Here is an 11,412-nt window from a genome sequence, read left to right as displayed (position 1 = left end):
CTCGAGCGCCTGCCGCCGCCGCCCCAGTCGCCCGCAGCCGCGGGGCGCCCTGGGATAGCGGAGGGCTCACCGGGTGAGCGCGCGGCGGGCCGGCCTTTGGGGAGTGGGAGGTGCTGCAGGGTCAGGACCCACGCGGCGGGACGGGCGGGAAGGCCTGGCACGCGCTGGCTGGGGGCAGTGCGGACGGCCTCTGGGGAAGGAGAACAAGTAGTAACCCTGGCGGGACTCCTTGCTGGCTCTCGGGAGCGCAAATGTCCATCATCTGCCAGAATCCCTGAGTCCTTTCCCTTTCTCTGTGTCCGCGGTCATCCCCACGTCGCAGATGAGTAGGTTGAGGGCCTGAGAGTCCTACGCTGTCCCCCAAGAGCCCTGTCGACATCATGCAATCTAGTCTTCACAGAGGAAGGGTTGTGACGGATGGGATAGATACTTAAAATAACAGACCAGTGCTTGGAAGGAGGCAGAGAATAAGGAGGAGGATGTGATTTTGGGAGGTGTGACCCTCCCTCACCCCCCCTAACTTCCTAATGTGCTCTCTCTGGAACAGACCTTGGCCCCTTTCCAAGTACTCCAGATGCCTCATTTGCCTCTGGCCTCTTTTCGACCACCACTCTGGGGGTTGAGGCCCTCAAGGGGACTCCCCGGGTCCCATCCCCTTTCCACCCAGTCAGAGCCCAATGGATCAGCTATCTCCCAGAGGAACCGTGAAGCCAAACAGAAGCGCCTGCGACAGAAGCAGGCGGCACTGGAGGCTGGAATCGCTGAGAAGAGCAAGGTTAGGGGTCAGACAGCTTGTCCTTGGTTCTCTGAGAAATCTTGGGAGGGAGCTGGAGGAGAGACTGGCTGGATTCCAGATACCTGGGGTATATTCGAATTGCATCCCCCCTTCTGGTTCCTCCTCTCCGCAGTCACCTGCAGAATCCAGTAAGGCCTGGACCCCTAAGGAGATAGTGTTGTATGAAATCCCCACGGAACATGGTGAAAAGAAAGGTAACTAGGACACTTGAAGGCCTTTTCCCTCACATTTTGGTTGCCCATTCGGTCTGCTGAAATGCAACCTGGGAACAAAACTCAGGAGTTAGTGGAGCTCTCCTCTTCCTCCATAGATGTCTCCCGGCCCCTGCCTCCTGCATACAGTCCCCAATATGTTGAGGCTGCCTGGTACCCTTGGTGGGTGCGAGAGGGCTTCTTCAAACCAGAATATCAGGTTAGTACCTGGTAGGGAGGGGTGCTAAACGGTCCTCAGGGCAGAATGGCCCATGAGGTTGGTGGGCATGAGTCTGGAGCTCACAACCAGCCACATTGCAGAGGCTGCCAAAAGCAGGGAGAGCTTGCCTTCTCCCTCTGGTGTCTCCAAGGTGTCCACAGGTTTTCCCCTTCCCTGTTATTTGCCCGACTGTTTTTCCTGCAGTTCTTTCTGCCTTGGAGACACCAGAGTGTGCTATTTCCCCAGGAAACATGCAGCCCTCTCTTGCCCTTTGACTTTCCCTTCCTCTAGGCCAGGCTGCCCCAGGCCACACGGGAGACCTTTTCCATGTGTATCCCACCTCCCAATGTCACGGGCTCCCTGCATATTGGGCATGCGCTGACCGTAGCCATACAGGACGCCCTCGTGCGCTGGTGAGACGGGAATGGGGCTGCTTGAGTTCTTGGAGGGGAAGGAGAAAGTGGGAAGGAGTGAGGATAAACAAACATGTAAGACCAGGGATTCCTGTGAGGGTTTTTCTTTTCTTTTTAAAAATATTTTATTTATTTATTTGGTTGCTACAGGTCTTAGTTGCGGCAGGTGGGCTCCTTAGTTGCACTTGCCAGCTCCTTAGTTGCGGCACATGAACTTTTAATTGTGGTATGCATGTGGGATCTAGTTCCCTGACCAGGGATCGAACCCCGGCCCCCTGCATTGGGAGTGCAGAGTCTTAACCACTGTGCCACGAGGGAAGTCCCATGACGGTATTTCTTTTGCAGGCACCGGATGCGTGGGGATCAGGTGCTGTGGGTCCCTGGATCAGATCATGCAGGGATTGCTACTCAAGTATGTCTTTTGCCACTTTTCCTTTTCTTGGGTGAGAGAGTTCTTCCCCCAGAGTGACCTGATTCTCTGTTTGCCGCCTCATCTTGCTGTAGGCTGTGGTGGAGAAACAGCTGTGGAAGGAGCGAGGAGTGAGGAGACACGAGCTGAGCCGGGAAGACTTCCTTAGGGAGGTGTGGAAGTGGAAGGAAGAGTGAGTATGGTGGGCAGGACTGGAGGGGCCGAGACAGCAGGTTTGGGTCCTGGCTTCCCAGCCCCTCTCTGCTAACATGTAGTCCAGGCTTTTTCCATTCGGTGCTAACTTCCTGTGGTGACTTAAGCTCTGAAGCCCCTTAGCATTTGGTGGGGTCTCCAAGCTTTGTGTGTATGTGTGTGTGTGTGTATTGTATACGTTAAAATGTAGATGCTTGTGTATATGTACGTATATATATGTATGTATATGTGTATGTTTTTCCCTCTATTTATCCCATTTTCCTTTGCTTAGATTTCATCATCTCTCCTCAGCCATTCCCACTTTCCATCCACCTGAAATTACCCTCTTTCTTCCAGGTCTGTTAACATATGCCATCTTCTCTGTAAAGCTTCTTTGGGTTTCTCATAAATCGGCTGCCCCTTCCCCTGTTACTGTAGAACTTTATGCTTCTTTCAGTGTCATAGAAGGCCCCATACTGGGTTTGTCTGTGTCCATTAGCTTCTAGAGGCTAAACCAATGCCATACTCACTCCAGGAAAGGTGGAGAGATATGTGAGCAGCTCCGAGTGCTGGGGGCCTCCCTGGACTGGGACCGAGAGTGTTTTACCATGGATGCTGTGAGTGTTCCATGCCGTGGTCCCTGTGGGTGTCGGGGAGGTGTTTAGAGCTCTGTGCAGGGAGGCGTGTTGCTACTTGTGTTGGGGTAGCAGGGTGGGATGCCTGGGTCCCTGAGTGGGGTGATGGGCTGAGAAGAGGCGGTTGGATGTGGACACTCAGATCATTCTAGGGCTCCTCAGTGGCTGTGACAGAAGCTTTCGTGCGGCTCTACAAAGCTGGGTTGCTGTACCGGAGCCGGCAGCTTGTCAACTGGTCGTGTGCTTTACGCTCTGCCATCTCGGATATTGAGGTGAGGCAGAGAAGGAGAGGCGGGTTTGTGAGAGCTCTGAGGCAGGGGGAGAGCTTGGACTTTGGAGCCAGACTGCCTGGATTCACATCTGAGTCTGGCCACCTCCCAGCTGTGTGGCTCCTGGCAGGCTGTTAGCTTCTGTCAGCCTCAGTTTCCTCAGTCTGTAAATTAGGGGTGATGGAAATGCCTGTGGCATGGGGATGTTGTGAGAGTTCAATGAGGGGAGGGAGGTGGCTCCTGAATCCTCCAGTGGCTTTTAGATGGGTTGCAGGGAGGCAGGGCCGTGGATGAATGGAGGTGGGAAGCCGGGTGCAAGCCTTGCAGAAAGGCTGCTCTCTGACCCTGCTTTTTCCACGCCTCCAGGTGGAGAGCCGGCCCCTCCCTGGCTGCACGGAGCTTCGGTTGCCTGACTCGCCCACCCCTGTGTCTTTTGGCCTCCTCTTTTCCGTGGCCTTCCCCGTGGATGGAGAGCCTGGTGAGGGTAGTCCTCGGAAAGGGCACGCACTTGCCTCTGCTTCCCCTGTTTTCTCAAGCCCATGTTGGGCTGATGGAGGGAACCCACCAGCCTGTCTCCCACATGACATAAGGAACCTTGGCAGTGTTGCGTCCTCATGGGCACTCACCCTCGGTATCCTGGGCCATGTAAAAAAAGTGCACGTGGTCACTGCCCTGTGGGAACTTAGCATAATTCTGCAGGAGGCTGCTACCCCCGGAAGAGACAAAAGATCAGTTCTAAAGTGTGGTTTGAACAATAAGTGTTCCCAAGAGTTTGGAGAAGGGGAAGATAGATGAGCTGGAATAGTCAGAGGAGGTTTCTTGTAGGAGGGGCTGCTGCTTGCCCCAAAGAAGGCACAGCATTTATGATCAGGGCACCGAGAACCCCCAGTGTCCTCTGTGCCCCAAGCAAGGATTCTAGTTGTATTTATTAGCATTCAGTCCTTGTCTCGCAAGCAAGTTATTGAGGAATTCCGCAGCACCAGACACCCCCTCAGGCCTCTGGTCATTAGCTTGGGGGAAACCTCAGGCTCCTGTAGGCACTGGTCCTAGTTTTCTCTAGTTACTCCTGGGGGCCTGCTCAACTTTGACCATCCCTGTCCCCTCCCTTTGCCAGTTCTCCTGGCTTTGGCTTGGTCAGGAGTGTGGGGCGAGGGCGAGGACCAACCTTAAGTGCTTGAATTTTGTCTTCAGATGCAGAGGTTGTGGTAGGAACCACGAGGCCAGAGACGTTGCCTGGAGACGTGGCTGTGGCCGTCCATCCCGCTGACTCCCGATACACGGTAACACACAGCACGCTTTCTGCCACATGGCCGTCCCACCCCCATCCTCTTCCCTTCCTTTTAGAATGGCAGCTCCTCCTCTCCGCTTTCTCTTCCTTTTCCTAAAGTTTCCCTTATCTCAGTTCTCCAGTGGCTCTTCCTGATGTTACACTTTAGCTCAGGGGCTGACAAACTATGGCCCGTGGGCCAGATCCACCTGCTGCCTGTTTTTGTACGAGCCACCCTCGTTCCCTCTGTATCGTCTGCAGCTACATCATGTATTATCTAACTCGGCCATGGTGGTGGAGTGGAGTTGTTGTACAGAGACTGAATTTGCCTCTTGGCCTGTAAAGCTTAAAATATTTATACTCTGGCCCCTTAAGGAAAAGTTTACCGAGCCCTGCTCTGGCCCTTTACCTTCTGGATTTCACCCTCATATTCCCAGGGCTCTCATGCCCACCCCAGACCCTTCCATCCCACACACGTGCCTGTCCTTGATCCCTCTCCCTTCCCTTCAGCATCTACATGGACGACAACTTCGTCATCCCTTGACGGGGCAGCTTCTCCCCCTTATCACAGACTGTGCTGTTCAGCCACACCTGGGCACAGGTGAGTGGGGGCAGGGGAGAGAGAGGAAGTCAAGGCTCCTGGGGGACAGGAGGGAGGGATAGGGTAGCGTGGGCGATGACGATACACCTGGAAAAGCCAAGGTCAGAGTTCAGTGCTTACATCAGTTCTGCTTCCCTAGGGGCAGTGAAGGTGACTCCAGCTCACAGCCCTGCCGATGCTGAGCTGGGGGCCCGACACGGCTTGAGCCCCCTGAGTGTCATTGCGGAGGATGGGACCATGACCTCCCTCTGTGGGGACTGGCTGCAGGTAGTACCAGCTCAGTGATACCCCATTCTTGGGGGGCACCCTCTGCCCCATCTCCCCTCTCTCACTTTCTTGTTTTCCTAGCAGCCTTTAAGCTTTCCTGTTGCTGCTTTTCCCCAGGGTCTTCACCGATTTGTGGCCCGGGAAAAGATTCTGTCGGCACTGAGGGAACGGGGCCTGTTCCGGGGATTCCAGGACCACCCTATGGTGCTGCCCATTTGCAGGTAACCCCATTTTCACTCCTTTCCATAGGGACCACCCCCAGATGGGAATGGATGAAGCTTAAGAGTGACGGCAGGATGAGCTGTGCACCCCTTATGCTAGAATACCAGCTCTGCGTCAGTGTTGTTTGCTGCTGTATCCTCAGCGCTTGAGGGCCTGGCACGTAGTCGGGTCCTGTGTCCCTTTCAGCCGTTCCGGGGATGTGGTAGAATACCTACCGAAGAGCCAGTGGTTTGTCCGCTGCCGGGAAATGGGCGACAGAGCTGCCAAGGTGAGGCTGCAGTGTGAGGAGGGCCTGGGGCCTGGGCCGGGGCACTCCCTGAGCAGTGGAATGAAGAAACAGGGAGGCTGGGGGCCCTTCTGCCCCACAGACCTCTCTAGCTGTGCTCGTTGAGAGGAGAACCGTGGGGATGGAGGCCTGGTGCCCAGAAAGGGCTGGCTTGCATCCTCACTCAAGCCCAGAATCTTCTCAGGAGGCTTGGGAGGTTCTTCCTGAGTTTTAGAACCACTTCAGAGACCACTTGTCGCATTCTTGGGGGGTTGAGGGGTGCAGGTAGGGAAGCACCATCTAAAGGTCCTTTCCCTCCAGGCTGTGGAGTCAGGGGCCCTGGAGCTCAGTCCCTCCTTCCACCAGAAGAACTGGCAGCACTGGTTTTCCCACACTGGGTAAGGAGAAGGGGGGCTCTCAGGAGATGGGGAGGGGGCCCACTGGTTATGCTAGAAAATCACTCGTGTCCTCCCGGCAGGGACTGGTGTGTCTCCCGGCAGCTGTGGTGGGGTCATCAGATTCCAGCCTACCTGGTTGTAGAGGAGCGCACACAGGTTGGTAGGAAGCAGCGGAAGGGAGGGCTGGTTGTGGCTGAAAGAGCCTTAGCACAGGAGTCCAAGGACTTCCAGTGCCTGTCCCAGCTCCCTGCCTTTGCTGTGCTTTCTGGTCTTGGTCATGTAAACATCTGTTGTGGGATCAGAGCTCCTGAGCTGGCGATTCTTCATCTCACCACCAGAGGGTGCCGGCCATTCTCAGACCACCTGAGAACATGAAAACTCAGTGGTATTTCACACCCGTCAGGTGCTGTTGTTCTTCCTCACTCTTCCCTACCCCTTACTTCTGCAGGGCGACACGAAGGACTGTTGGGTGGTCGGGCGGACAGAGGCTGAGGCCAGAGAAGTAGCTGCAGAATTGACAGGGAGACCACGGGCGGAGCTGACCCTGGAGAGGGGTGGGTACCGGAGCTGGGGAGGGCAGGGGAGGGCATCTGGGTGTTTGAGGGAGCAGGTACTGAGGTAGAGAAGGTAGGGTCGGGAAAGCTGGAAATGGGGCGGAGGGCTCGATCCCTGGTCTCTGTGGGTGGGGCTTGGGCTGGAAAGGTGGGAGCAGTGGGCTGAGGTTCTGAAGCTGAGGTTCCAATTGTTCCCATTCCCCATTCTGTTTCCCAGACCCCGATGTCCTGGATACCTGGTTCTCCTCGGCTCTTTTCCCCTTTTCTGCCCTGGGCTGGCCCCAAGAGGTGAGGTGTGTTGAGAGGAAGAGAGTGAAGGTGGGGATGAGGAAGTGGCCCCCAGGGCCCCCAGAGAGTCTCGAGAAGAGCTGGAGGCCCTGGGCTTAGGCCTCTCACTGCTTATCTTTTTCTCCTAGACCCCAGACCTGGCTCGTTTCTACCCCCTGTCACTTTTGGAAACGGGTGGTGACCTCTTGCTGTTCTGGGTGGGCCGCATGGTCATGCTGGGGACCCAGCTCACAGGGCAGCTCCCCTTCAGCAAGGTAACGGCCCTTTGGTTCCCTGCCCCTCTCTGTGACTCCCCAGTCTTCCCCAAGCCTTGTTGTCCATTCTAACCCCTAATGTGGGGTTTTCTGTGTTCCCAGTTCCTTTGTCCTGATTCACTTCCCAGCCTAATCCCTAAAGCCTGGAGGAAAGCCAGGGGATCCTCCAGGGGAAAGTTCTCCAGGCCCCCCTCTGCTGACCCCCTCCACGCCCCCAGGTGTTGCTGCACTCCATGGTTCGGGACAGGCAGGGCCGGAAGATGAGCAAGTCGCTGGGGAATGTGCTGGACCCACGGGACATCATCAGTGGGGTGGAGCTGCAGGTCAGGATGAAGGGCCCGAAGAGAGATGGGGTTTTCAGGAGAGAGGAAGGCAGGGGAGGGGCCGGCAGGGTGGGCTGGAGCTGGGAGGGTCAGTAGGCAGGACCCTTGTAGGGGCAGGGTCTTCCACTGAGGCCAGTGAATTACTCACCCACCCCAGGTGCTGCAGGAGAAGCTGAGGGATGGGAACTTGGATCCCGCAGAGCTGGTGATTGCGGCCTCAGCACAGGTGAGTCACCAGTGTCTGAGCCATCCCAGCCTCTAGCTCGTGGCCACCGGTTTCCTCTGCAACCCAGCAACCCAGCTTCTGGCCCTGCAGCCTCATAGGCAGCTGCCACCCCTCTTCTCTTTCTGGTTGCAGAGAAAGGACTTCCCTCATGGGATCCCCGAGTGTGGGACAGATGCCCTGAGATTCGCCCTGTGCTCCCACGGGGCCCTGGGTAAGCCCGGGCGAGGGCAGCCGGCGGTGGCCCCTGTGCAGTGGGGCGGGGCAGGGCAGGGCCAAGGACTCCCTGTGCAGCCACCACCAGTGCACGCTGCCTCCTGTCTCTCCGTCCCAGGGGGCGACTTGCACCTGTCTGTCTCTGAGGTCCTGAGCTTCAGACATTTCTGCAATAAGATCTGGAATGCCCTGCGCTTTATCCTGAATGCTCTTGGGGAGAAATTCGTACCCCAGCCTGCAGAGGAGGTAAGAGAGAAAGAAGGGGTGCTTGGGAGCTGGGTAGTCCGACATCTGAGGCTTGGTGGAGGCGTCTAGAAGGAGAGGAGGCAGCAGAGTGGGAGTCAAGCTGTCCCACCCTGAAGCACCTTCTGCCCGCAGTTGTCCCCCGCCTCCCCCATGGACGCCTGGATCCTCAGCTGCCTGGCCCGCACTGCCCGGGACTGCGAGCGGGGCTTCCTCACCCACGAGCTCGCGCTCGTCACCCACGCCCTGCACCACTTCTGGCTTCACAACCTCTGTGACGTCTACTTGGTGAGTGAGGCGAGGGCATTCCCCCTGCAGACCTGCTTCCTGTGCCCTGGCGGAGAGCTCTGAACTGGGTTCCTAATTCTTCCCTCCAGACAGGAAGACAGATGAGATGGGGAAATCCTAATTCCCCTCTTCCTTGGGACTGGCCCGGGCGCTGTTCCCTGCCTGTAACCAGAAGAGAGAGGAGGAGGAGGGGAGATTTCTAGAAAATCAAGTCTGACAAAGCAGGATTGGGAGGCAGATGGAGATTTTTTTTAGTCCCTGTGATTGCTGAGTTTGGACCCTGGGCAGGCTGGGAGCTGGGAGCAGACAGGGAGGAAGAGTAGGGGTCTTTAGACCAAGGGCTTCTCTCAGAGGGAGGGCTTGTTAACCGCGGAGTGTCAGTCCCACCCCCAGAGCAGCTCAGCCAGTAGGTTGGGGGGTGGCTGGCAAGAATGTTCATTTCTTGTCCCAGGTGATGCTGACACTGATGGCCCAGGACCACTGCCCTAGATTTCTGTTTCTCAACTTTTTAAAAAATTTCTCTTTTTGATAAAAAAAAAACTCAGTGCTTTTCATCCTAAACAACACAAACCTCCCTAACAATTTTATTCCCCACCCATCCCTGAGAGTCCCTGCCCTAGATTTCCCGTTGTCACACACTCCACACTGTGTCCAGGGACAGTTGATGGTCTCAGAGATGCTGGGGGCTCCTGCCCGTGTTTACCCACAGCATCCCCACTGATAGGGCGGCGAGCGTGTGGAGGAAGGACATGGCCATGGACATCGCCTGACCCCTTGGCCTCCTCCCTAGGAGGCTGTGAAGCCGGTGCTGTTGCACTTGCCCCACCCCCTGGGGCCTCTTCAGGTCCTGTTCTCCTGCGCTGACGTCGGTCTCCGCCTCCTCGCCCCGCTGATGCCCTTCCTGGCTGAAGAGCTCTGGCAGAGGCTGCCCCCCAGGCCTGGTGGCGCCCCTGCCCCCAGCATCTGTGTTGCCCCCTACCCCAGTGCCCGCAGCTTGGTGAGTCACGTCCGTGGAGTCTTGGAGTGGGACTTCTGGTAAAGGCTTGGGGAGCAGTCTTCTAGAAGGGCTTGCTGCTGTGGGGTCGTTGACAGTGGTGGTCTGTATTTTGCCGTGGAGTCTTTGGGAGGATGGATTGTTCCTGTAGGGCTGGGATAACTCCAGGGTGTTGGGGGCAGTATTAGCAAGTGGTTAGAGTAGGATGTTGTCACCAGACTGACACTAGCTGTGTGTTAGTAATAGTAGTACATGTCATGGTTGTGATGAGATTAGCTGTTAGTGATAGGATATCCCAAAAATCTTAGTGCAGTTTTAAGCTTTAATAACTTGAGAAGGATAAAACACTACAAACTCACCCAAAAAATAATTCTAAAGTTTAACTCAATTTCTTTTTTACTTACTTGGTTTTGTCAGTTTTGAGTAATACCTTTTAAATTCTGATTTTTGGTTGTTTGTCATCTCCAGTCAGAGCGACTAAACAGACATTAACCAGCGATCATCTAAGACCTTCTTAGATGGCACCCCAGTTTTTGCCATGTTCCATTCCTTGAGGTGGTGAATTATGTGTGTGGTGGAGAGAGCAGATCGTTGCTCTGAGGAGATAGGGATGGGCGGGTGGAGGTTAGAGCCGGGAGAATTGAGACCGAGTCTCCCAGGTGCCCGCTTACCGACTCTGGGTGCCCATCTCCAGGAGCACTGGCACCAGCCCGAGCTGGAGCGGCACTTCTCCCGGGTCCAGGAGGCTGTGCAGGCGCTGAGGGCTCTCCGCGCCACGTACCAGCTCACCAAGGCCCGGCCCCGAGGTGAGGCGGGCCCTGGGCTCCTGAGTCTCTGCAGACAGGAGGGGCTGGTGGGAAAGAGGGGGAACCTGGAGAACAGAGCCCAGAGTTGGGAGGTGCAGGATGAGGAGCTGATCTCTTGACCCTGACAGTTTCCTTTCCTCCCCAGTGCTGCTGCAGAGCTCAGAGCCAGGAGAACAGGGCCTCTTTGAGGCCTTCCTGGAGCCCCTGGGCACCCTGGGCCACTGTGGGGCCGTGGGCCTTCTACCCCCAGCTGCAGCAGCTCCCTCGGGCTGGGCCCAGGCTGCTCTCAGTGACACCGTTCAGGTCTACATGGAGCTGCAGGTGACCAGAGGAGACTGGAGGAGGGAGGGGTGGGGTTGAAAAGGATGTTGGGAGGAGGGCAAGGGGCGGGTTCTATAAAAGTGAGGTGGGGGGGAGTGAGGAGGGACCTTAGAATGGGGGGAAGGGCATGCTGGGTGGACTGCAGATGTCTGAGCCTTCTCTCTGTTCTTCCGCAGGGCCTGGTGGACCCCCAGACCCACCTACCTCGGCTAGCTGCCCGAAGACACAAGTTGCAGAAGCAGCTTGATGGCCTCATAGCCCGGACCCCATCAGAGGGAGAGGCAGAGACTCAGAGGCAGCAGAGGGTGAGGCTGGGGCAGGCCACCCAGGATGCCTGACTCCCTAAGGGAACGTGGGCTGCGGGGGGGCTCTACCTCGATCCTCACCTGCTTCTCTCCTTGCCCAGCTTTCTTCCCTCCAGTTGGAACTGTCAAAACTGGACAAGGCGGCCTCTCACCTCCGGCACTTGATGGATGTGTCTCCCAGCCCTGGGGAGCTTTGAGCTCTAACCATCCCTGGTAGCTTTCCTCCCTCCCAGACCTGCCTTTGAGGACAGATTCGGCAGCTGTCATGGTGCTGTGGAACCTCAGAGACCATGTGGTCCAGTTCCCTCCTGCGTCAATGAGGAAACAGACTGGTTTGGTCAGAGTGACTGGGTGTCCTCGAGACGCTCACGTTTTTGCCCCAGCCTCCCTCCTATGCAGTCCCACCTGGAAGTTTAGGAATGAGGAAATTCAGATAAACTTAGAAACCCAAA

At 56.4% G+C, this 11,412-nt stretch overlaps 1 protein-coding gene across 1 annotated transcript; it reads left to right on the top strand.

Moving 5' to 3' along the window:
- Positions 1 to 574: 574 nt before the first annotated feature.
- Positions 575 to 11,412, top strand: VARS2 (valyl-tRNA synthetase 2, mitochondrial; the record flags this gene model as incomplete). The annotated part of the gene is made up of 29 exons (XM_079713206.1): positions 575 to 775; positions 909 to 990; positions 1,107 to 1,207; positions 1,499 to 1,620; positions 1,966 to 2,032; positions 2,125 to 2,222; positions 2,757 to 2,838; positions 3,009 to 3,128; positions 3,492 to 3,603; positions 4,317 to 4,405; positions 4,903 to 4,993; positions 5,133 to 5,260; positions 5,378 to 5,481; positions 5,669 to 5,750; positions 6,069 to 6,145; positions 6,226 to 6,301; positions 6,594 to 6,699; positions 6,917 to 6,987; positions 7,116 to 7,241; positions 7,460 to 7,564; positions 7,722 to 7,790; positions 7,923 to 8,001; positions 8,122 to 8,249; positions 8,382 to 8,534; positions 9,325 to 9,531; positions 10,223 to 10,334; positions 10,480 to 10,655; positions 10,832 to 10,960; positions 11,062 to 11,412. The coding sequence occupies 29 exons, from the start codon at positions 575 to 577 to the stop codon at positions 11,155 to 11,157; spliced, it is 3,189 nt and encodes a 1,062-aa protein (XP_079569332.1). The 3' UTR covers positions 11,158 to 11,412.

This window comes from Hyperoodon ampullatus (genome assembly GCF_949752795.1).
Source record: "Hyperoodon ampullatus genome assembly, chromosome: 10".
Lineage (NCBI taxonomy): Eukaryota > Metazoa > Chordata > Mammalia > Artiodactyla > Ziphiidae > Hyperoodon > Hyperoodon ampullatus.
The sequence above is the reverse complement of the archived record's forward strand: the minus strand, read 5'-3'. Positions and strand labels throughout refer to the sequence as shown.